The sequence below is a fragment of the Ruditapes philippinarum genome, unplaced genomic scaffold (genome assembly GCF_026571515.1).
Source record: "Ruditapes philippinarum isolate M1 unplaced genomic scaffold, ASM2657151v2 ctg810_1_1_1_1, whole genome shotgun sequence".
Lineage (NCBI taxonomy): Eukaryota > Metazoa > Mollusca > Bivalvia > Venerida > Veneridae > Ruditapes > Ruditapes philippinarum.
In genome coordinates, this window is record NW_026858765.1 from 60,547 (window position 1) to 87,317 (window position 26,771).

At 32.7% G+C, this 26,771-nt stretch overlaps 1 protein-coding gene across 1 annotated transcript; it reads right to left on the reverse strand.

Moving 5' to 3' along the window:
* Positions 1–289: 289 nt before the first annotated feature.
* Positions 290–26,707, reverse strand: LOC132754189 (histone deacetylase 6-like). The gene is made up of 28 exons (XM_060744783.1): positions 26,640–26,707; positions 20,180–20,321; positions 19,523–19,660; positions 18,555–18,626; positions 17,540–17,670; positions 17,074–17,142; positions 16,399–16,525; positions 15,898–15,963; positions 15,308–15,367; positions 14,548–14,637; positions 13,941–14,047; positions 13,267–13,383; positions 12,519–12,671; positions 11,461–11,511; positions 10,427–10,514; positions 10,042–10,082; positions 9,460–9,556; positions 7,195–7,266; positions 6,740–6,765; positions 5,831–5,935; positions 5,254–5,322; positions 4,774–4,900; positions 4,042–4,107; positions 3,572–3,631; positions 3,066–3,155; positions 2,416–2,519; positions 1,893–1,960; positions 290–1,490 (listed from the first exon to the last, which is right to left on the reverse strand). The coding sequence occupies exons 1-28, from the start codon at positions 26,660–26,662 to the stop codon at positions 1,345–1,347; spliced, it is 2,505 nt and encodes an 834-aa protein (XP_060600766.1). The 5' UTR covers positions 26,663–26,707; the 3' UTR covers positions 290–1,344.
* Positions 26,708–26,771: the final 64 nt, after the last annotated feature.

Below are 26,771 nucleotides of genomic sequence, written 5' to 3' on the forward strand. Positions count from 1 at the left end.
GTATATAGTTTCACTCAACATGATAAAATGCCACATATTTTCACTCGCCGTACCGGCTCGTGAAAATATGTGGCATTTTATCATGTTTCGTGAAAATATATTCCATATTTCACGAAACGAAAAAATATCCTCTTAATCTTAATTTGATATTCATATTTATGAAATAAAAACCATGAAAAAAATGTGTTACAGGATCTTTAATAAAACAAGCATTAGATATAGCTTAACACACTTTAAATTAAGAACGACTGCTTGAATTGAAAATTCAAAAACTTACACCCATAATCAGTTATACTTAATAACAGTTTTATTTAAAGAACAATAAAAATATTCAAAATAGTGCACAATGTATAAATGAAGAGATATACATGAAATAACAATATATAAGAAGATCTCGATTCTATCAAGAAACTAAGTTTTGTTTGTAGACATGCTGTTTAAAATAGCCTTAAGAACTTCTGAATTTATTTCAATAATCAAAGTAACCTTTTACAATAGCATCCTAGTGAGCCAATCATCACGCATTCAGTGGAAATTCGTGCTTCTGAATGAAGGAAATTCGTGTTTCTGAAAAATTGAATTTTGTGCCTCTGAATAATGGAAATTCGTGCCACTGAATAATGGAAATTCGTTCCTCTGAATAATGGAATTTCGTGCCTCTGAAAATGAAAATTCCTGCCTCTGTGTTATGGAAATACGTACTTCTGAATAAAGGAATTTTGTGCCTCCGAATAATGGAAATTCTTTCCTCTAAGTAATGGAATTTCGTGCCTTTGAATATGAAAATTCCAGCCTCTGTGTAATGGTTATTCGTGCTTCTGAATAAAGAAAATTCGTTCCTCTGAATAATGGAATGTCGTGCCTCTTAATAATATAAATTTCTGCCTCTTTAAAATGGAAATTCGTGCCTCTGAATTACTGATTTGTTTAAGTCCCAATTTCTACTGAATCTTTTAAATAAACAACACAAGCTGGGAATGAAATCACAAATATTTATGTTAATTTGTGAAGACTAGTAAGTATACTGAAAGAAATAAAGGTTGGGTATATTTTTTTGTTGTACTTTATTTTTTCCTTCACTTGATGCTTAAAACTAAATGTCTTCGACCATCAATATACGGCTATACTATTAAATGAAAACAAAAAAAAATATGATGCCCATGAAATTGAAATAACAATCGAGTTTACATTGCTTTATTGTTGTTGAGCTTATCACCTAAATTTTTTGTTTTTATTTTTTTATAAACATGTCACATATAAATCATTTTGTTAAACATAATATTATGCTTGATTGCTTTTTTCACAGATCTATTTCAAGTATTGCACTTTTTATTGCACTTCTACTTAACAATGAGGTATATGTTCTACAGTTTCACGTTCTTTGTCAGATTTGGCATTCACACATTCTTCATTAGTTCTTGTTTGTTCTAGTTTCTTCGCTTCCTTGGCTGCCAGAACACTTTCTAACTGTTTTGTTGTGGGAAGTGCTTCTGTAAACAAAATGTGAAACATTCATTTCGCTTTTGTCACAATGCTATCATAACCTGTCGCCCCTGCTTCAATAATATGTCTACTTGTTGTCACCTTAGTGTAGTTACGGGTTAACTCTTATGAAATTGAATAGAGGTTAACCTATTACTGCACTCAGGTTTAATCGAAAAAAATGTAATTTTGTCTGTAGGTTCGAATCCCACGAGACTTTGTATTCATTTATGTGAGGAAGCTATCCAGCTTGCTTACGGAACGTCGTTGATTCTACACAGGTGCCCACTCGTGCATGAAATAATGATGGAAAATCGTCATATGACTTTTACTTTGTTGGTGCGACGTAATACATAACCAAAAAAGTACATGAACCTGACAAATTCAAACAAAATAAATTTATACTTCACCTCTGTATTTCAATGCGCTCCAGTACTTCTTTTGTACATCAAGTACTTTCATGATATCGGCAACACCCCTGCAAAGATTCAGTTGTTAACAAAAGCAATCTGTTTTGGCAAGGACCCAATCAATCATTTATTAAAATTTGGATTGGTCGTAACTTTCCGAGTCCTCTGGAAATCCTATAAACGCCCATCTAACCAAGAGCGACAATAAAAGTAGCATTAAACGCTTGTGAACAATATATTAGACATTTAAAGTGATTCATACACGTGTATACTGTGGTAGGACATTCCTTAGATAAAAAAAAACAATCACAAAGCGCCAACCTAATCTATCAAACTTCATCTAATAAAATAAATTCAGTACAAAGTAAAGACTTACATTTGGTTTCATGTCTACTTTTTCCGCGATAATAAGTAGTACCAAAACGCCATACCGTTTTTCTTTTTTTGTTCAAAAGCCGGTCAATACCGCTGATAGATCTATCGATATATTTTCAAAAGTATAAATAAAACGTGTTTTACATACTGGTTGCATGGCACAACTGATGCTACAGAAGGAACCGCGTCACCAAGGAGAACAGAAACACATATACTCATAGCATTTGCTGTACATTCTATGTTGTATCCACCCTATAAGATAAACAAAACCCACTATATTTCAGCTGCATTAAAATGTATTAAAGTGAAAGATTTTCAATTTCAAATGAATTGAAACATCTTTACTTTAGTCTGAAAAAATTTGGGACCTTATTAACGTCCATCTGTACAATTCCACGATTCCTCTATCTTATTCAAAGCTTACGGAAACAAGAAGTAATGTACATCTATATTTAACCTTATATGTATTATAAAACCGTGAAATGCAACATAAATGTTAGAAACGGAAACAAAAAAAAATGAATGAACAAGATTGAAATTGCAGGTTAACACAATTTTTTGAAATCTTAAAAGACCTTGCAGATGTAAAAGCGTCATATTCTTTTCACAAATGATCTTTATTTTATCGGCAAAAATGCATTTCAGTTCTTGAAAGTACAATGCAAAATGAAAGAAAGGATCTGTGAAGGCGCTAAAGTTTTTGTATTTGGAAGACCATAACACACATTGTTATATATTAAATATTTAGTACCATTGAATGTTATATTGTTATCATTCTGCCAATTAATAGATAGTTACCTCTAATGCCATTATAAGATTTCCATTCGCTAGAGTTTTCAACATCGCAGTCAGGTGTGCGTAACACGCAGGTGTCACTTCATAATGTCCCTAATTACAAAATATGATGCACATCTTTATAGTTATAATAGTTTAAATATTCAAAAAAGTAATACTGGTTTGGTCTTCAAGTTAGGAAACTGAAATTTTTGACAAAATTTCATTAAGTCAAATTCAGTATTCTTAGCTAGATGCGTCAACTAGTTCAGACAATCCGACATTTAAAAATCAAACTATAGCACAAGCTCGCCATAATCACACAAAACTTTCAACTGCCTCGTTTGCAACTTGCCGTACATTTGTTGTGCGAGGGTCATCAAATGAATTACAAATCATGTACATGTTGTTAATATATATAGATGGTTATAGATGGACCGACGAACCAACATAAAAGCGACTTTCCGAATTCGCTTTGTCTTAAATTTACAAAAACACTAGTTCGTATAAAATTTAAAAATGTTCATTACCAACATATCTCCAACACATGCATCGAATCCTGCCGAGACCAAGACAATATCCGGACCAAACTACAATTAGAATACGTATTATGGGGTAACTGAGCAAATGAAATTTCATATGAAGTTCTTAACACATGACTTTAAGTAACCGTAATGAAATAATCAGTATTTAACAATATAAATGGTTCAATTTTCGCGTATATTCCAGGGTAAAAATATAGTTGCATTATTGTAAAGTTGGACTAGAAATATTTAACTTGAACGGAAGCAAGTACATGTTACATAAAAAAATCATAGTCAGCACTTTCCTGTAGTAAACTGCACCCTTCTCTCTACCAGAGGCGGAAAACATTAATTATTTTTACAAAAAGTGTTAATAAAAGGGAAAAACAATTTACATATGACCTTCCGACAAAACCAGTACGGTAAAAATAAAATCAAAGTACGGATGACAAAAGGTTCCCACATAAATCATATACCTGGTATGCAATTGGCATCACAATTTGGTTAAAAGCTGCGATATAGTCGCCGTCACCTCGTGTCCCCTGCGATAAAAAACATATTAGCATGAACATAAGACAAATTTAAAACGAATGATTCATTATTTTGTGTTAAAAATTCTACGGATAAAGAATTCCTATCACCTTTTAACCCACATTGGGGTGAATTTTCGTGTTTTTCCTTTTTTTGCGCATTATTGTAGTTACCATTATATCACTATCAAACAAGGCGTAATTTTAGCTTTCATGAATTCACATACTCACAACAGCGGATGTTGTGTGGTGGTAGTTAAAAGTTACATTGTCCTGCTTTAAGTTGTTAAAATAATGTAGTCTGATGGCAACGTTTATTTGTTGTTTTTTTCCGTCCATGTCCTGTGGCCACGAAGACACCGGGTGCCCCTCCGTGTATTATTCCAGGCACGAACGGACAACTGAGTAGAACCACTGAGGTTTCATAAGCTTAGCTGGATAGCTTCCCCACATGAAAGAATCTGAAGTCCCTGTCAGGGATTCAAACCCAGTATGCTGAAGGACAAGTGGTTTGAAGTCAACGATCTTAACTGCTCTGCCACGAGAGCCCCATAACATTGATAAATAAATCGAATACAGGTTGAGATGGTTCTTCAGATACTTTTTTACAAATTGAAATTGAAATTTATCTTACAGTATTTGAATTTTTCATCTCCCTCGTTCAGAATATTAACTTACGTTGTTCCATGGAATGTTAACGTTGTAACCTCTACCTTGACCTCTACCCACGTGAGAACTTGAACCATAACAACCACAAGGAAAGTATTTTCCACAGTCATGTCGGTGAATTGATATGAACAAAACACTAACAAATAGAGAAATATGTTCAAAAATATTTCTAAAATAATGTAATGTGATAGATTTTGTTTTGTTTGGTTTTACGGTGCACCAATTCAATTTAAACAAAATAAAACATGAAAATGATTTTGGCAAATCTCGGGTGTTACAAACTTAAAGCAACACCATGGTCCAGGGGTCATAACCGTCTCAACTGCTGCAGCTAAGAGATGCACAGACTCACATTATTTAAACCCATTTAATCGCCTTTTGCGATCAAGCAGGGATTAACAGTTTTTACCTACTGTTGGTACCAGGTGATAAACAACATCATAAAACGGTTACAATCAATGTTAAGTAAACAAAACATGAACAGCTTACCTAGGGTCATCATAGAACATCAGTTGTGTCCCATTTCCATGATGAAGATCCCAATCAACAATGAGGACCCTGATTTTTTTCATTAAAAATAGAGATAAATCTCATAGCAATTGAAATTATTCTTTCAATGTCAATTCTATTTAAGGAGCAACTGGCACATATAATCAAAGAGCTTTTTTTAATTGTTGTAACTTTATTTAGATTTGTGAAAAAATTACACTTACAAGATGCCTTTCAAAACAGCCGAAACTAAGGATTCAAGAACAGAAAGAATTGTATACAATAAAAAAAGAGATAATAAACCTTTATATTGTGCTAATTTATAAAACATTATGCCTTTGCAATGTACATGTATATGCAGAGAGTTATGCAAACACTTGCTTTTCGTGTGTATCGTATAGTTTCAAAAACTGAACTGTAACTTTATTTAAGTAGAAAAAATTGAACGACTTTGACCTTTTATGCACATTATAACTTATATATACAGTACATTGTTTATGTAATGTAAATATATATTTTCAATTTTCAAAATAATCATATACCGTAACATATTAAGACAACAATTTAAATGTCCTACCGTTTTGTAGGCGTTTGCTGTCGTATATATTTGGCTGCAATGGCAACGTTGTTAAATATACAAAATCCGCATGCTGCGTTCGGCTCCGCATGGTGGCCTGGTGGTCTAAAATCGATACATAACAGACAGGTTATACTGTTGTAAAATAATGATGTGGTTCTATAAAATTAGGATCATTACCAGAAGGTGTCTATAGAGGATGGTTAAAAAATATATTAAAGCATACAGTTCTAGAGAATGCATATCTTTAAACATTTTATTTTTGACTTAACGTGTCCGTTTTCACAAAGATTTCAAGATTACGATCTATAATTCAATTGTTCAAATGTAAAATCTCAAAAATCTAATGGTCAATATTAACTAAAAAGAGTTCTTGAAATTTCACAAGTTTACAAAATGTTGCAGGCTCGGTTCATAGATGGTACTGAAAAGTACAAATTACAGACTACGCCCACTAGTACCGGCTTAAGCAGAATTCAACATTTAACATATGGTAAAATGTGGAAATTAGAAACATCAACAGATGTGTTCATACGGCGTTTATCATGGAGTTCAACGTGACACGTAACTGCAATGCTATGGCAAGCAGCGTATGGTTCCTAGGTAATAAAATTCATATGCCAAAAAAAACAAGAAAAAAATGGGCGGAACGAAATAAAAGTTTGATAAGGGAGTTTGTATCGTTATTATTAATAAATTTTCATCAAAATTAGCTTTTTTTTTGGCAAATCGGCATTTTATTTCTATTTTGTGTATGCAAATTGTGAACACGTGGCCGGATGTATATTGTAAGTCACACTTTCAATAAAAAAACAACAAATCAACATCGATTGTCTCAACAATCTAAAATGAGCCCCGGTTAGTTAAAGCCTAAAAGAAAATAAGATTTACCACACAGAAATTACATACCTTATCACTGCAACACTGGCCTGTGACTGTAATATAAGACCAAATAAACACTTAACAAATGTGGTTGCGAAGTAAGTTTATACCTTTTTCAATAAATTGTATCTGTCTGAATATTGATAGTTAATGAATTTGATTTGAAGAACTTTTGCAATCTACATAGTGCATACATAATCTACACAGTGCATACATAATCTACATAGTGCGTATATACATGATTTGATCTCGATATTAATAAAATTGACGATCTACTTATTATTTCATAAACCACCATCCATTTGTATTTAATTATTTTATACCAGATATGATGCGATTATTTATCATGGACATGCATGTTTTTTTTTAAATAAACCTTAAACTTTGTCCAAATACTGATACCATATGTGTCAAATAATTATGTGAAAATAAAATATCAAAATCAAAATTATTCATAAATATGGAATATGGAGGAGAAATACCTTGCCTATAAGTACATTATCCACAGCACTTAATAAACATCCTACTGCAGACGTGGCCGCTAAATATGTGTCCTGTAAAACAGAAAAGTTGACTCAGAAGTTTAAAACATGAACAGTTATACGTAGATGTGGGCTATATAGTGAATATTAACAGTAAATAATCACGATTTTGTTAAATCGTACAATTTATTCTTCTGTCAGAAAATAATTTAGAAAAAAAGAGTTTAAAACGGTATTTGACCCATCTTGCATAACGAAACACCCTTAGCAACGGAAACAATATTTAGCGCATGCAGGACAGAGAAGCAAGGTCTGTGTAATTTATAATGAGTGGAAAATAAATGTCATTAGCATTTTAACAGCGATGATATTAATAAATATCATAAAATACGTAGCTTAAAATTTACAATATCAATACCGTTGTCAAATAATATAAAGACTCTTATTTCTATGTAAAGTCAATCAGTTTAGACTTTATTACATAAAGGCACATCATGCCTTTTTTACCTTCTTTAGAAGAGAAAACATGAGAAATGAAAATGCAAGCATTTGTGGGGCATAATAGGCCTTTAGAAAGAAGACATTATATCTCTATCAAATTAAGAATTTCAAAGGATTTAAGATAATGAATCATTGATTATTTTTTTTATTTGTTTTCTTTCTTCTGTGCATTTTTAACAAATAGCATATTTCCAACCCCATCTAAGCATTGCAGTTGTCTTTGTTTTTACTAACCAAAGAACCAAAAAACATCAACAACATTTATTAACAAAGTCCAACAGACGAATATCAAGAAATGTCAAACATTTTATCGATTGTTTAAAAGGTTTATTGTAAGTTTACTTTTCCTCATGCCTCGCCAAAGCATTGTGGATGCACTTTAACTTCATAGAAAAAAATGGCATTTAAAATAGTCAGTAAATGTCAAAATCATTGTCACAAAAGTATTTTCGGACAAGGGTGATGATTGAAATTGTTTTTGTCTATTTAATTTGAATGCTATTTTGCCGACTGAATGGCCCATGCGTTGCAGTGGTTTTTGTCTCTCTTACTTAAAATTGAAAAATAAAAACATTTTAGGACATGGATAATTGTAGATCGTTAATGATTTTGTCTATTCAAATTGTTTTCGAAGTAAATAAAATGTGTCTCATTAACTTGGTAGTAAAATCAACAACAAAATGACATTAACAAAAGAAAATAAATGTCTAATTTTTTAAGTTGTCACAAAGAATTTTAAAAAATGAAGATGATATATTGAAATTGTTTTCGGTAAGTTTTACAATTAATGACGCCATTCACACTGACTCTTTAGAGCACTACGGTAGAAATATACATGTATAAATGTACGAAATAATAACAAAATCATTTTTTTTATTTATTTACAATCAATTGCGTCATCAAAACTGCCTCCTAAAATAATAGAAAACAACAATAACAAAGTACCCCTCTGTATAAGTTCACTTAATGCTGAAGTAGCTTGACAGTTTATAAGTACATGCATTAATAAAACAAATTGTAATAAAATATCGACTTCTTTCGTAAATTCAAAATTAATGACATCATTCAAACTGCCTCCTCAAAGCATTGTTAAAGAAAACAACAAATAACAAAGTGCCCCCTCAAAAGTTCAGTAAATGCCAAAAATATTAGTATGTATGTATGTACAAGTAAGAAATTATAACAAAAAATTTTTTTTTTGGAAATTTCCAATAAATGACGGCATCCAAACTGTCTCCTGCAAAGCACTGTCATATAAAAAAAAGTACAAATATTTATGCAAGGACTAATGAAAAATCGTTTTTGTAAAGCCAGTAAATGTCAAAATAGCCTGTTTGATAATATTAATGTAAAAATAACATATTCCCAGTAAATGATTTTTTATTTTCAATCTACTTACACTATTGAAAGAAAAAAATGACTTCTGCAATAACTAAACCTTAATACTTCATTAAATGAGCCGCGTCATGACAAAACCAACATAATGGGTTCGCAAACAGCATGGATCCAGACCAGCTTGCGCATCCGCGCAGTCTGATCTGGATTCATGTTGTTCGCATACAAACCATATAGCAAGTAGAGATACTGATAGCGAGTAGCTTGGATCCTGATCAGACTGCGCGGAAGCGCAGGCTGGTCTGGATCCATGCTGGTCGCAAACGCACTATGTTGGTTTTGGCATGACGCGCCTCATTTGGTCACTTTTACATACTTTTCCCGTTTTGTAGATTTAGTAAAAATATAATTAGTTTTTGAAAACCATACCTTACAAAGATAAACTGACTGGAATGTTGACTGATACTTTTCTATACTTTCTTCTGACAAGCCTGACGTTTTCCTGATTAATTTAATATAATCAGGTCTGAAACAAAGGGTGTACTACTTTCAATTTCAGAGTCGGTATCAAATAGTTTTAATACCATCAATGAAGAACAATGAAATGATCGCGGATTAAAAAACAACCATTTTTACTAAATATTCATCAGTGAGGCACTGGTGAATATTTATTAGAAATGGTTGTTTTCCTAAAAAGGACTGCGAAATGCATTTCAAATATGGCTGAAAAGACTGAAGTTGTGTGTTTTTCACAAAGGAGAGTACATTTGTACTTTGAAGGAAATAAACAAAAATGAAGTTTCCTTGTACTGTTTTTTTTTTATCTATAATAGGACAAAATATATAGCGCATCCCTCGTAATAGTTTCACTTCAGTCCAGAATGGATGTGATGTGATGCCACAATAGTTTTGTCTACTGTTACCTATACAATGTAAAATGACCACGAGCATGTATTATGTGTTTTGACATATACATGTGTATATAGCATTATCATAAAAAGGATTACTCACGTATGTGCCACCGACAGTTCTTCTGTTGTTGCCTGTCTTTCCTACAGAAAAAAATATGAAAAAAAATTCGCTTTTACCGAAAATACTTGCATTATAAAGCGTCTATACATTTAAAAAATGAATAAAAGTTTTTCATGCAATCTGTATATAAAAATTGTGTGGTATTTTTACTGAGAATAAGTTAATAGTCTAAAACTCAAAATAACCCTTAGCAGTAAACATTTTGAGTATGTACCACCGGACTTAATCGAACTCAACAATAATTGTTTCTTGTATATGCAATCCATTTACAAGTGAGAGTGAATATAGTTATGGGTTATCCTCTAACACACAATGGTTTTCATAACAATAGTAACATAATATTATCTTTCTTTATAACACTAACCGGAATTGTTTGGCATCGTTTCCAAAATCCTTTAGACCGCAAAGTATCACAGCATACTGATAGACGTCTGTCCGTTTCTTCGCATAAACTTCAAAAAAGTATATTCATTTCACTATATAGTACATTTGCATAACTCGATCTAAAACAGCTTTATTTTGTGCATCGTCGGATACCAACGGCCGAACTATTTACATTTATCAGTTATGTTACATGTTTATCAATCATGGGTATCCGACGATGCATTTTGTGTACACATAATCGTTCTTTAACATGACTAGGCATCGTAAGCATGACATATTTTGTATTTGAATTGATGGTTTATGTACCTTTTTTCCAGCATTATTATTTGCAAAGACACGAGCCCGATCCCTATTAAGGTGGAGGCAACGTATTTACGCATGATTTAATTTAGCCTGGTTCCACGATATTAAGTCTCGTTAAACTACCCTCTATACACGAAATCAGACAGTTGCACAGCCAATTCTTTGCATGTGAAGGTAAGAAAAAACATTGTTTTTCCATTTAAAGAAAATGTAACTAAAATGTTTTGCAACGAAGCAAGAAATTTAAAATATGTCCTGAAGTGTAAAGCTGATGTATATGTTGTTTTAATGTAGTTGTATGTTTATTGTCGACTTGCAAAATAAATAGTGTCATTCCGCAGTAAATCATGCGTCTTATTCAAAATCATATGTCATTGCATTAAGCTGTATTTCAATGCGCCCCGAGTCACGCCAATTAGTCTGAAATGTTGATTTCGCGAAATTTTGTCCTCATACAAATATTTGACTTCAGGTATATCCAAACTTTAGAAAAGAAAGACAGAGAAAGAGCACAAAATATATGTTTTCACAGAAAATATTTCCCTCTCAATGTAAGCACAAATGCTAACATAAATTTGTATGAAATAGAAATCGGAAAATTTGTTCAATATCAACATTAAATAATACAACTATTGCTTACAGTAAAATAAAATATACTATTTATAAAATACATTCATCATAATGACATTATGCCAAGTATTATATACGCACCCACTGGGATCTCTATGAAGAAGCATATTAGAATCGGTAACAATTCCAACACTGTAAAAAGAAAAATCATACACAATATTCTCAGTTAAATAAGAAAAAAATATTTTAGTAAAAAAATATGCAACCATATTAAGAAGCGGATATATTGCATGTATGTGCAATTTAGAATGCTGATCATAAAATTTTTGCAAAAAAAAGATATAAACAAATACGCACAAAATACAAAAATTATTAAAAATATTTGCAAAGCGTTTTACTACTGGGCGCCTTATGCACCACTCTTTAAAACAGGGTACAAACATTTAAATTTAACATCATAGATTCCTATTTATCATATTATTCACATCATATAAACATTGCAGATTGCCTAAAATATCATTGAATAAATTCGAAATTGACTTTAAGTTTAAAAGTAAAGTGCAAGTCAAATTTCAGAGTTAAATTCTTTTTGTATTATTATAGGGTGAGAAATATGTGCAGCCTGACTAGGACTCGGACTGGGAACCTCGGAATATCGTTCCGCTGCCATACTGCATAAGCTACACATTTCCACCCCTAATTAGTGAACAGTTCTATACCGTGACATAGGCATGATAGGGAATCGCGGTACAAGCAAGGACTGTCCTATAATCATGTTCAATACCAGCTTTAAAAAAATAAAACACATCAATGTAAGCGAAAACACAAACTAATAAATGGGGTACATTTATTTAACATTCTCCTGTTTTGCCCGTCTACGATGGGCAATGTAACAAGGTCAAATCAGTATAAACCCGCATCCCCCAACCCTAAATAGTGAAGGCAACGTTCCCCTTGTGGCTGAGGGTTACCTTTAAGAGCTTAGGCATTAGAATTGCAGCAACCGTTCATCCCTGCGTGATCGTAAGAGGCGACGAATTACTGGAATCTATGCATCTTTTAGCTTCAGCAGGTGAGGTGGTTTTGACACTTGTGGTTAGCCAAAGTCATCTTTCCTGTTTCAGCGCCAGATGACCTTAATTGTGATGGTGCGCCGTAATACCAACACAAACAAACACAAAAAGAACATAACAACGTACCTATTAGGAGCACAATGTAAGTTTGTATTCCTAATGAGAGCATCAATTTTCTCATACAGCTCGTGCCTCTGGTCCTCATAATCTTCTTCGTAACAAGGTTGATACAAATCAAAACTCTCCGGCATACAATCCGTGTAAAATTCAACACCTTCTCTAAATCAAATAAAGAGAAAACACAACACCCATTAACTAGAAAATGTTCGCGTTTTTTAGCTTGTATGTAAAAATGTTATAAGACAGAGCAATTTCAACATATTTTTAAGGCCGATCGTGAAACAAGTTCTTGCAGCTTATACTATTCTATCCCTCTTCATGGACTAGCAATAGTGTTAACTTCTTCCAAAATAAAATATGAAACAAGATAAAATATGGATCTTTAGGAAATCGAGTCTGAACTAAGGTTATCCACTAAAGCGAGTCTGAAATAAAGAACTTGGCTAAAATTGGTCTAACAGAATTTTCACTAAAGCGAGTATGAAATAAGGATTTTGACTAACTATAAATCGAGTCTGAAATAACTATCTTTACTAAATCGAGTCTGAAATAGGGATTTTGACTAAATCGAGTCTGAAATAAGTATCCTATCAAAAGCCAGTCTGAAATGAGGATTTTGACTAAAACGGGTCTAATCTCAGGAGCCTCACTAAATTGAGTCTGAAATATGGATCTAGACTAAATTTTATTTCTTTTAAATCGCTTTTCATAACTTATCTGCTCTTATGCTGTAAATAAAACTTTAAACTTATACTTTGGAGGTAGATCTAGATATCCGTTTTGTTCCGAATCTTTCAGAGTATCTTGAAACTGTAGACACTTCCAGTAAGGCCTCAATAATTTGATCACATTGAGGATTGACTCCACAACGCTGAAATGTCATCAAGATAAATCAATAAATGGTTTCTTCTTTTTTTATAGACTAAAATGTTTATGCTGTCACATTACTACCAAACATTTTGTTAGCTTGTGTAGATTGCCTGCCGTGTTTTCTCAAATCCGGTCAGGGTCAAGCTGTTTCTTCTTTGAGCAAAAACACTTTACACTAATTACTTACTGGATGGTTCCAGAAAAAGTATTCGAGTGCCTGTCTATTATATTATAGCTTCCAACACAATTATTTTTTTAATCTGAATAAAGTTAGATAAACATGCCAATCAATTTCGAAATAGCTTCTTTGTTAGTTAAATATGTACGTAGAACATGTATTTTAAAAACGAAAAAGATCATTTATTTCTTTACTACCTGTCGAAATTGAGTAATGGATTTAACGTGCTTTGACTTTGGAACAGCCTATTCGAAGTTTGTTCGAAAAAAAACCATACTACAAAATACATAAATTGAACTACTAACAGTTTTCAACACAATCGAACTAAAATAAATTTGTATAAACTGACACATCCTAACGAGAAAAGAATGGTATATTACCTGTCATCAGACGCTTTAAAGTCTTGAACCATTGGTGCTGGATCCCCGAGCAATGCTCTAAGAGATAGGGCGATACTTTCAGACAAGGATTTTAAACAATAACCCCCCTAAAGCATAATTAAAATACAAATTTTATTTTGAAATAAAGCATCTTCTTAAATATTAAAAAGAATTACATAACACCGCGTTGGATCAACCTTGTATGCATCAAAAATGAAATACGAGTTTCCGCGAATATTGGTTTAACATACCTAAACCTATGGCAATATCTAAATTCATTCTAAATTGGAAATCAAAACTTAACATTAATTTTCACGAAAATATGCTCTGCATATGGATTTATTCTCCACGTATGGATGTTTAAATCTCACACATTTTAACAGAAACTCAAATCATACATTTCCGTGATTCGTTTAAAGTCGGTCCCTGTGTAACGCTCATTATCAAAACAGTCTGTAGATTTTTTAAGAAAAAAAGTCCTAATTTATGTTTTATAATAAATAAAAATTCACTTTTAAAATTGATTTCATTATACATTACCAAACTTCATATTTTTAATCATAGAACATTTGACAGTATTAATTTTAACGCAAAGCAATCAACTTACCTCTTGAATCAAACATATTTTTCCAGTAGCTAATGATGAAAGAAGACTAATAAAATGCGCATACATAGCCGGTGTTACTTCCATAAGTCCCTTGAAATAAAAACAAGGTTTCCCATGGCAAATGAAGAATTAACATTGATAGAATGGTATAACTCGGCCATGTGTTATATCTTTAATATAATAATTATATTATAAACAATTAAATTTTTAAAGTATTATTTTTATTTAATTTCTAAAAATAGATCTAATTGTTTAAAATAATATTCATGCAATAATAAAAATATAAATATATTTTGCACATTGTTCAACAAGTTCACAAATGATAAAACGCAATCACAAGTCTTTCGTTATACATGTACATGAACATGGTGCACCGGTAAATACTCAACTTAGTTACACAAGATAGTTTTTTTTACAATAATTCTTAACATTTAGACAAAATGACGTTTTCGAGAAAACATATTTTTTATTTGACCAAATGTCTTCCGACGAATTGTCGTGCAAGTAAACAAGGATATAACCAGGGTAACCTATGTTACCCTCTGTTAACTCGAACTACCGATATCTCGAACAGCATTTCGATGGGACCTTTCACCTCTAGCGGAAAAAAGAAATACTGTTAACATTATTTTTTTTTTCAAAATCGGCGTCACATCGGTAATTTCTTGTCTTTGCCTGGCCTTATCAACCCTTGTCGCCAATGTTATTCTTTCCCGTTAAAATATTTAACAGAAATTTATTGAAAGTTGATGTATAATACCTCAGGACAGCCAATGGCCGAGTCGTATCCCGCTGACACTAGAATAAGTTCTGGGCTGAACTGAAAATAAAATGTGTACATTTTGACATATGAACTGAACTTACATGAACGTGTTTAGATTTTGAGTATAAAGTTATAACAATTAACATATAAAGTTACAACAGAAAACATATACCAGTGTAATTAATTATTTTTACGAATAAAAGACAATTGTATATTATTTAACATAACAATGGCAGCATAACTTACTTTTGTTTTATTTCATGGCGACTATTCAGTTTTAACGTTAGAGTAAACCTTCAGGTTCCCCTAAGTGCAATATTTCAAGAACTACCAGTCTTAAAGTAGGATTTGAACCATCGACTTACAAATGTACGTAAGCTGGCTGGACGCAACTTCATTACATGAAATAATCCAGAATTAAGCAGTTTCTGAATGAATACCGAGTTTTAAGCGGGATTCAAACGCACAGTGTGGGACCAAGTGATTTTAATTAAGTCAGTAGTCTTAACCACTTTGTCCCGGTAGCCAGATTATTATTACAACTCGACCGGCTTATTACTTAGAGAAATAAAGCGAAATATACTCACCTCATATGCTATAGGTAGAAGTATTTGTTGAAATATTGCCATATATTCTTCATTACCACATGCAGTCTGTTGTTAAGTGGAAAATTAACAATTTTAAGTACAATATTATAGCATGAACAATTTTCACATGAAAGTGCTTATTTTCTTTACATTAAAATGTAGGATATTATATACATTAATAATAACAATAACAATGAACACAGAAAATCGGTTTAAGCCAAAACAAATACATCACAAAAGATAACCTTTTCGAATTTCGGAATTTCAGACAAAGTGCGTAAAATCCCAATATATTGTTAAAGAAGTTGACAAACATTCTTCATCGGCAGCAAATATATGTTAACCATCTCTAAAAATATTGTTGTGATTCTAGTTCAAGCCGTTCCATAGAAATAGGCAACTTTCAGAACAAGAAAATAAGAATACATCCCGTGCTCTATAGAAAATAAGCATAGTTTACTATTGTATTAGAACTACACCTGTATCAAACAGTAATTTTACCTTGTTTAAAGGGACATTTATATTGTAACCTCTTCCTGGTCCAGTTCCTATATAATCATAATCCGACTCTCTTAAAAACGGCCACTCTCGGCCATAATCGTACGTGTGTATAGAAAAATATATAACCCTGCAAATACATAATTATACAAAACAAAAGATAAGATTTTTAAATTTTCAACACTGTTGCGATAAAATGTGGATTAATTATTAAATCTTCATGTCAAAATGTTAATTAATTCTTGCATTTGTTACTGAATTATGCTTAAACCGCCTGCTGCTAGAGGGAGGGATGTAGATGGTAACCTGCATTTACAATTACCGTCTATAAACGATAAAACGATAAAAGATGGATGTATTTTAATCATTACGCACACTGACGCAGATTTCACTTTTTTGTAACAAGATTGAATGGCAATATACAGTTTAAAGGGTGAAATGTTCCCTCATAAATCCACCGTATCCTCTAACAATCCAACAACAAATCATCAAATCAATATATTCTTATTTTGCTAAGAGCATTTAAGAAATTAAGATAAATGACCAAACTCAACATGGGATTCGTCAAGGCGACCAATGACGCAATTGTTAATATTTTTGACATAAAAATAAAATGGAATATATCGGTATATAGGCAAAAAGTGTTTTTATGGATAGAGATTGTGTTGAAGATCTTACCTGGGGTCATCATAAAACATGTACTGTGTTCCTTGACCATGATGGACATCCCAATCAACTATCAAAATTCTAAAACATTAAAAAAACGAATCCTGTATAACGTTTCAAATCCGATAGTGCTTGTTAATTTAAAAATAAAATTAAGACACAATTTCAAATGAATATAAAGCTGAAAAACATGTACTGTAGCTGTTGTATTTGCCACTAGCATACAGATATATGACAGTCTGGCGGTGTTGGTAGTTTTCACTCCAGATCACGACAATAAGCTATGTTGAATTCACCAGAGCAAAGTTCAGCCACCGAATATTTCCTAGGTAGGCTGTGTAAATCTAATCAGATTCTACAATTTATCAAGTTACCAAACTGGCCTGGCTGCAAAACAGGCTATTGTTTCAAGCCGTTTTAACCGAACTGTAACAACCTACATGACTCCTGCAATTAACAAATGATAATTTAAATGTACCTTTGCAGACCAAAATCATCGAGTGCAACTTGAGCTGCCGTGGCTACGTTGTTAAAGTAACAGTAACCACAGTAAGTGTTATGCTGAGCATGGTGACCAGGAGGTCGAATAATTGCCATCCCATTCCGGACCTACAATACCAGCAAAAATACATAATTTCAACACATGTATTTAATTTTAAAAATGTTGAAAATTAATCATACAGGTATACTAGAAATTACATTGTTATTTTCCTCAAAAAAAAAATGAAATTGGCACTTCGACAGATTTTAATTATCTAATAATGCAAAAACTAAAATTCAATTAATTCTTCTGAATGTAAAATCATAAAAAAATCATTTAGACAAGAAGTGTCTTTTAAAAACACTTCGTGGTAAAGTTAGTTTAAGGTTTAGTGTCAATATTCATCATAATTTCTAACCTTTGGTAATAACATTGTACACAAACAACCTGTCCGGCTATTACCGGAAACGGGATGGAGAATAGCCCGTAATTTAACCGGAAGTCAATGTGAAAACAAAAAAGCTTACGGCCAAAAACACAACAACATGAAAACAAATTACATTCAACGCTGCAGGAGGGTTTCTTTTTAATCATACAATCCTAAAATTTAAATTACCTCTGCTGGAGTCTTTATATAAATTAAAGTAAATCATGGTTGCAGACGATAACGGTATTATCACATGAATGTACATGTGTGTTAGTGCTAATTAAAAACGATTTTAAAATGCTGACATTTCTTTCTTTCCAAATATTGTTAACCATTTATACCTGCCAGAATCAAAGGTAATTAGCCTCTGCACCAGTAAAGAGTCAGGCCATCGTGCAACTCCGTAAAGTTTTACCAGGCAATAGGATCGTGTTTGTATATGAGGCACTAGAGACACTTTAGTAATTAAGGTATTATAAAGTTGTGAAATGCTGTCTGTTTAAAACATTCTTTTTATTATTATTATATTTATTTCCTAAAAAAGATCCAACAAAGAAACACATTTGACACTAAGAATTTAGTTACCTCATCTCTAAGTACCGATGTCACTAACTCTATGGTGCCACCTAAAGCGAGTTGAGCATTTTCAAATATACACTGAAATGGAAAAAGTGTACATTTTCACAAAAATTTGTGCAAAAGGTAAGGCAATAAAAAAATACCTCTTTTTTATATTGCCCTCCTCTATAGTAAAGGGCAGTTTTTCTTTTAGGGAGGCGTGGAATTTGGAAAGACCTCGTTCCCGCCTATAGCCGAAATTTACATGTATTCTAATATTTTCAATACAGTGTAGTTTATACAGATTTCTTATTTCTATTTCATTGGACGCTTAAAACTTATAAACACATTCTGGAAGTTCATTTTGGAAAACAGGAAAAGGCATTGTTGTTTCATTTATTAGTCAAGTCATTAACTCTGGTAACTTTAATGCACAGCCATTATACATTATTCAAATCTAAATGTAACATTGAACTGCAGAATGTATGTAATGAATTTGCCAATCACTGAAAAGGGTTGAAGCCCACTTAAAAGGATTGAAGCCCACTGAAAAGGGTTGAAGCCCACTGAAAAGGCTTGAAGCCCAATGAAAAGGCTTGAAGCCCCTTTCAATTTCAGGTAATTTTGCACAATAAAAATGATTAATCTGTTAAAAAAAAAGGTGAGGGAATGATCTGAAAATTTGCACACAAGTTATTGGTTCACAAGTACACAAATCTCGAAAAAATATTTTCAGGTCCGTCACGGCAAAAAAAAATGCAGAGATCTTTAACTTTTGAGCGACCACTCTAGGCATATCATATAATCAGGTAGGATGGTTATTTCCGAACCGGAAATACATGTATTTTGAATATATCAAATGTCAGACAGCAAGAGTCAAACGGGAAAAGTACAACGGATATAAGTACAATCCTCTTCAAGTGCTTTCCGGATAAATATCTGGAGGACTGGTTACAATAACAAAAATGCGCGGCACGTATACAATACATACTCACCGGATGGAAATAAATGTAATCATATTTTGTAGACATTTCTTTAAGGTCGTCTTCTGTCATGTCATGTGTTGACTTGAGTTTTTCTATCATTTCAGATGAATGTTTTAATACCATCTCTGCGTCGGAAGCCGGTCGGCACTAAAACATATTATAATTGAAACTTGAGTTTATACATAATTATAGTGTAACCTCTGCAAAACGGCTCTCTGTAGTGAAATAAAACCCATTTATAACAATGGTATCATTTTTTATCCAAAAGTAAGATTTCCCAACAGGTTCGACCTTTATAGAATATTAACCAAAATGTTACTATATAACACTTATTGCATCTGAAAGTCTAACACATCAGGTTCAACCGTGCAGTTAAAGTAGGCCCAACGTTACCGGCTATTCTTATTGGCAATAAAATCCTCGCGTTTTTTTAAAGGTTGTCACTTTCAAGTAATTCAAAATAATAAAGGTTTATTACAAAAGTTCAGCCTCATAAGATAAAAAAGTTTTCTAAGATAAAAACGTTTTTTAATCATATGCATGTTTACTTCATAAAACTCTTAGAAATCTCTTTTTAAATCCCTGCTATACGATCACATGTAATTTCCCGCCAGTATATGGTCACGTCGTCTTTCACGAAATCAATGAAATTAAAATTCAGCTTACCTCGATGCGCTTACATCTGTCAACCAAAAGATATTTTTCGCAGACGGCAAATGGATCCGTTACCCTTTCTGGAACCTCAACAAACTTTGGATTCCATGAATTGAAATGTCTGCTTAGTCTTTCATCGTACACAAGCCCTGTCCTAAATGAAGGTCATTTTTTTTTTAAATCGAGACAGATTTGAAATGATATTAATATTGAAACAATATTTAGTGAAAAAGCATATGAAAGGCTGGCTTTTGTTAATTTTCAAGAATGTCTGACAGGTTTACTCATGATATGTTTAACCCATGTCAATAGTCACGGAGATAAACTCATACAGTCACATTACAAGCGGGGGTTATTATTTTTGGTTAGGAATAGAGATTGCATATAGACAGTCACAGAGCCCATACTGAGATATACTCAGTCTGGGAGCCCATATTAACTGTGATGTACAGACAGTCGTGAATAAATTTTTGTGATTAGCCCACAATAACTGTCATATTCGAAGTCACGGGTGTATTTTGGTGAAAAACCGGACGAGCTAATATTTGTATACTTATGTGGCTAGAGGAACAATAGATAACTATACTTTCTCTTTGATGTCATTTACTCCTTAAGAAGGTGGCTATTTTCCTTTATGTGGCTAAAAGCTAAAAAGAGCAATAGAGAGAACAATAGAGTAGCCACAAAAATACTGTCTCGTATAGGAACACTTGAACCCATATTTACAGTCACAGACCTATGGCGTTGTTAACCGAAAGTTTCTGTGATTATGTGCAAGTATATTTATTCAATAACCTCCCTACATATTCACAGGTGATAGGTAAAATTAATGTTTTCAAATGAAGTCAACGTGACGTCAAACGTGGCGTCAAAAATCACAATGCGACATGCCGCCGGAATCTTGACAGCAGATCCGGCCGAAAAGATCAATAGTGACAAGTCGTGAATCGAGATTATGTTTCCGGTTTTAATAATGGTTAGGAATTTCTAAGCGTTTAAACGCATTGACAATGATATCGTGTTACTTTCTCAAGTTTATTACAGAATAAAATATTATATAAAAGCACTCGAGTGTTATTAGAAGAACAGCATGTTGTCCATTTTACTCGCAATTACGACAGCTGTTGTCGGAACCTGGGGCGATGGCCCCAACAGCCGTTTTTCCATTAGTTCTTATATAAATATAAATACCGAAATTTTAAAAAATCAGACAGGAAAAAAATTTGGAATTTGTTCATTTTTTATTTGTATGGATTTTTTTTTTTCCCAACCCACATTAGGGTTGAATAACCAAATTGAAGATTTCACCGTAGGGAACGTGTTACCCAGATCGCGTTTCCGGTTACAGTATTAGAATTTTCAAGATGGAGGATTATTTGTTGGGAGGACAGGTAAAGGTGATTTTTATTCCCGTTCCAGACTACAAGTAGCGTTTAGTTTCTAAAAAATGTTTTTGGCTTTGCTTTAAGGGAACAGAATTTCGGTATCTAGTCATATATTTCTTCGACCCTGCGCGCAGATTTAACGCTATATTGTCTCATAAATATGCCCCCCCCCCCCCCTTGATTTGAACAGTTTGAAAATTTGAATCGAGAGACCAACGCATTTTTCTGCAATTTCGACATTATTTATGCATGCCTAGAAAAAGTAAATCTACAAAACGTTAGTCCTTTATGTTAGGAAACGTTTATAAAAGTAAATGACCAGTTGAACCTATTTTCCTGTTCGTTAAAATGCGTTTGAAAAAATAAACAATTGTTACAGTATAGAGCGAGGTAATTTGTGCAGGGTTACAGCATAGACCTAGCGATTTGTATCCATTTTGTTACAGTTTTATACCCAGATTTCGGTTACAGTTTAGACTTCAATATTTTATATATATACTAGGTAAAATGTAATGAATGTTACATAGACTTTTAAATCTCTGTGAGCTTATTGGCCCGATGGCTATATTTTGGCCCGATGGCTATTTATTGGCCCGATGGCTATTTATTGGCCCGATGGCTATTCGTCCGTCTGACGTACACAAGTGTGTGCAATCTCAACCGCTCAGTAACTACTTGACTAAATGTGATGAAATTTACATGACTTTCTACCAATTAAGTTGGTTGCAATCGGGGATGCGAAAACCCAAAACATAGATTTTGAAAAAAGGCAATGTTTAAAAGGATCTTCTCTCATCTCGAACCAAAAGCATTCAAATCAAATCATGAATGATCGCGTCATTTCGAATGCTTCTTTGTTTAAGTTACGAGTATTTTGTCATTATTAAATTAAAAGTCGTTTTTTTTTATTTCAGACTTCCTGTTTAGCAATTTGTATGTTTCTGAAAAAGAAAATAATATTGAAAGTTTTAGAGTATAAATTAAGGTCAGACAATTACAATATCTTCTCTAGTGAGTCTGATGGAGGTACATAACAGTGACAGAGTCGGGATAAGACCGTCGACTTCAAATCATCTTTCATTTACTGCTGTAGTTGAAATCCAATCATGACTTTGGATTCTTGTATGTGAGGAATCTATCAAGCTAATTAACGGAAGATCGGTGGTTCTAGTCAGGTGCCCGCTCGTGTGTGAAATGTTTCACAAAGGGTATCTGGGGTCTTTCCTTACACTAAAGCAGGAATGTTTTCACATGACCTTAGTGTCGTCGAAACTTAAAATCCATGAAAGCCAAAACGTAACAAAATAGAGTTAAACAGAATCCCTAAAGAAATTCCAACACAACAAATTTGAAAATGTTTATAAACCCTTTTAAATACTTACAAAATACATTATGGTAGATATGGAAATTCCAACTTAAAAAATTAAGGTTGCAGTATTGCGCACTTATATACTGTTTAATCATTCTTAGTGTATTGCCTGGCTGTTAATTGTGTCTTTTGACAGTTTATCTATGGTATGCAGGCTTCATAACCTCCGATCCCCTCTCAAAATTTCATTTTGTTTAGTTTCACTCATTGTAATTCTCGTTTAGGGCACACGCAATGTTTTACCTGGGGGTAATATGCCACTTTTCATAGAATGGCAATAACGTGTCACATTGAAGGTTCCATGATAACCGCCATATGAACACATCCACAGATGTTAAAAAATCTTAAGTGTACCAGTTCATGTTTAATGTGAATGTGAAATTCTGCTGAAGCCGGTGCTAGGAGGCGTGGACGGTAGCTTGCAGTTACCACTACCGTCGATGACAGGTTTTAATCAAACTGAGTCTGCAACATTTTTCATGTTTTCCGTGTTGGATTTTCTGTTAAGGATTTTTTTTTCCCTATTTTATTACTAATAGGCATTATTATAATGTGTAATGAAATCAAGCAATAATTCTTTCTTCTCTCAATACATGTCCGATAAAAGTTACTGTTGTTTGTCGTGAAAACAGTCCTTACTTAGGACATTACTTATTCTGCAAAAAAGTCTCTCAATCTTGAAACTTAAAGTAAGAAAAATAGGAAACTATAACTTTTCTGCTGAAGAAAAAAAAAGTAATACAACCTTTCAAGAATGTATTAAATAGAAATGTATGAGTTATTCATAAAAATAAAGGATACACGTAACTTTGTTTTGAAATTTGGCAAGTATCTAAACTGTAACAGAAAATCTGGGTATAAAACTGTAACAACTTTGGATCAAAGTCGCAAGGTCTATGCTGTAACCCTGCAAAATTAACCTCGCTCCTATACTGTAACATTGTTTATTTTTTTCAAACGCATTTTACCAACAGGAAAATAGGTTCAACTGGTCATTTACTTTTATAAAACGTTTCTAAACATAATGGACTGGCGTTTTGTTAGATTTACTTTATCTAGGCATGCTTAAATAATGTCGGAATGGGGAGAAAAATGCGTTTTGGTCTCTCGATTCAAATTTTTAAACTGTCAAATCTGCACATTTATGAGACAATATAGAGATAAATCTGCGGTGCAGGGTCTGAAGAAATATACGACTAGATATCGGATTCTGTTCCTTACAAGCAAAGCACAAAAACATCTTTTAGAAACTAAACTACTAGTAGTATGGACAGGAATAAAAATCACCTACCTCTCTTCCCGTAAATAATCCTCCATCTTGAAAATTCTATACTGTAACCGGAAAACGCGATACTGTAACACGTTCCCTACGGTGGATTTATACCTTCCAAATATTCTTTTTCTCCTCGAAATAAAAGAGAGACGCAAATTCAAGGAAACGTCAAACTCGATGCGTGGCAAAATATAATTTGCATTTGTATTATCATTATTATTAATAATAATAATGTAAGGAATTAATTCAAATACTAAACAAAGAAATTCCCGACAAATACCACCCGAACAAATACCAGATATTAAAGAAAGGTTTTTCCTTGGCGACACTAGTTTGTATTTGTTTGTTTGTTGTTGTGTTTTTTTTTTTTCGTCTTGGATTATGTAAAGCAAATGTTCGCATATATATACCAGATTGCAGTTTTGCCAATAAACGAAAACGGCCAAAACTTTTTGCCAAAATGTTTCTCAATGTAAAACAGAACCATCCGTTCATACCGGCCGTCAAGTTTTAATTGTGGTCAAAAGCCTTATGTTTTCAAAATGGCCATACAATGCGACCTATCTGGTACGGAAAATGCATATCTTTCTATATGTCAGTGTCTAAATATCTTTCAAGTTCCACCACTGCCAATTTTGACGAGATAAAGCGAAGATAATCCGTAATTACACAAGCTACCCACGGATTGTTAAATATCTTATATATATACGGAGCGAAAAAATATCAATCAGCTTAACCAGAGGTCGCCATCCATATTCCAATGGTCAAAGCTAAATTTCTTTCCATGTCTTAGATTCGAGTTACAAAGTTAACTTAATGTAAAGTTAATTATCATGCCAATTTTAACACAGGCGGTGACAAAATGCTGCTAAATGCCTCGCTGCTTATTATGAACATAAAATCTAACACACTATTCATAGAAAATAAAATTTAAACAATTCTCTTCAACAATTCTTTTTTTTTTCATTAAATTGCATGTAAATGGTTTTAGAAAGATTTTGCCTGATCTGATTAATGTAATCATCTATATGAACTTAGACATGACTTGGTAACATAAAACTTGTCTTTTTTAACTGAAAATGAGTATAATGGCTTTTCAATTGGATATTTGCTTGGTCATCTTAGAAAGAAGGTCTAAAGCAACCATAAAAATTAAACTGCAACTGTTAATTTGCTTACTTTATCTTTTCCTTCGTGGAATTCAACATCAATTGTTGTTGACAGTTGTTGCTGTTTTTGTTTGGGTTTTTTGTTGTTGTTTTTTATATTCATTTTTAATTATTTTTTCTTATTTCTTTTCTCTCTCTTCAATTTCCCACGTAAGTAGGCCTAAATAAAAACATAACTGTAGACCTTTTTCTTATTTAAGCCTCAGTACATTACCCCCTTCCAACCAAAAGGCAGACCTCTGTGCATGGTACCTACGCCATTTAGTCTGATGAATATTTGCCATCTGTGGAGAAATTGGTATTTACTGGTATGTTATCTATCATCAAAGAAAGCTGGTTACACCGACCGCCAAAATATGGCAAAAATATGTGAGGCACGGAAAGCGGACATACAAATAAACAGGTTGGCTCTTTTATGAATTTGTTTACCTTTATAGAAAAAAAAACTCGGCGTAAAAACCTGACACGCAATTTAACCTATGTACAAATTGAAATAAGTTAAATCATGGTTAATGAATAATCCAGAGTATGACCTTGACATCATCGACTTCAAGGGTAAAACATTTGAAGGAGACTATACAAGGTAACCAAGGTGAACGGAAAGGATAATCAAAGCAGCTTTTATATTTACTTCCCGTATAAAAAATACATATCCTGCCTTTAATAAAGTTATGACACGATATTCTATACTGAGTACTGTTTAGATATATTTCAAAACTATCAGGCCAATGAAAATGATTAAAAAAATTCAGTTTGCAGTGAACAATTTGTCTTTTGTTGTTGCTGCTGTTGTTTTCTCGTAGTAAATTTATTGGTTCATAACAGACCGACATCACCTTTAAAGACTTGATGACGTTCCTTAAAATAATTATCTGAGTGAAAATCAATACCGTGCGTGTAGATCTACATGTATATAATAATCAGCTCATATAATCAGGTAAATAGTACATATAGTTTAAACTTTGTTAAACAATCAACATAATTATAAACCAAAGAATGTGCCTGATTTTTTTTTTCGTTTTTTTTTAGTTTAAGACTATTATAACTACTAATAATCTATATAAGATTGTACGGCTCACCGGATTTCGGGATTGGCTGATCACTTCACTTCTTCGGTATATAAATAGCTAAATCGGCTATTTCACGAAGATCTATTCTATAGATTATCTATATCATAAATTAAAAAAACTATAATTGAGAGGGAAAATATAATTATAAACTGACATTATTTATTTTTATTTCATACACATTGAGAAATTAAATGTAATTGTCTAACCTTACTCCTTCGCTGAAGGCCATTTTCCGTGTTTATCAACAAATGACGGTGCAAATGGCGCTATGATATTAAAGGGAGGTAAAATTTACGAATCGGTATTACAGTAAAAAAAGAGCTTAATTTTGTCTGTTT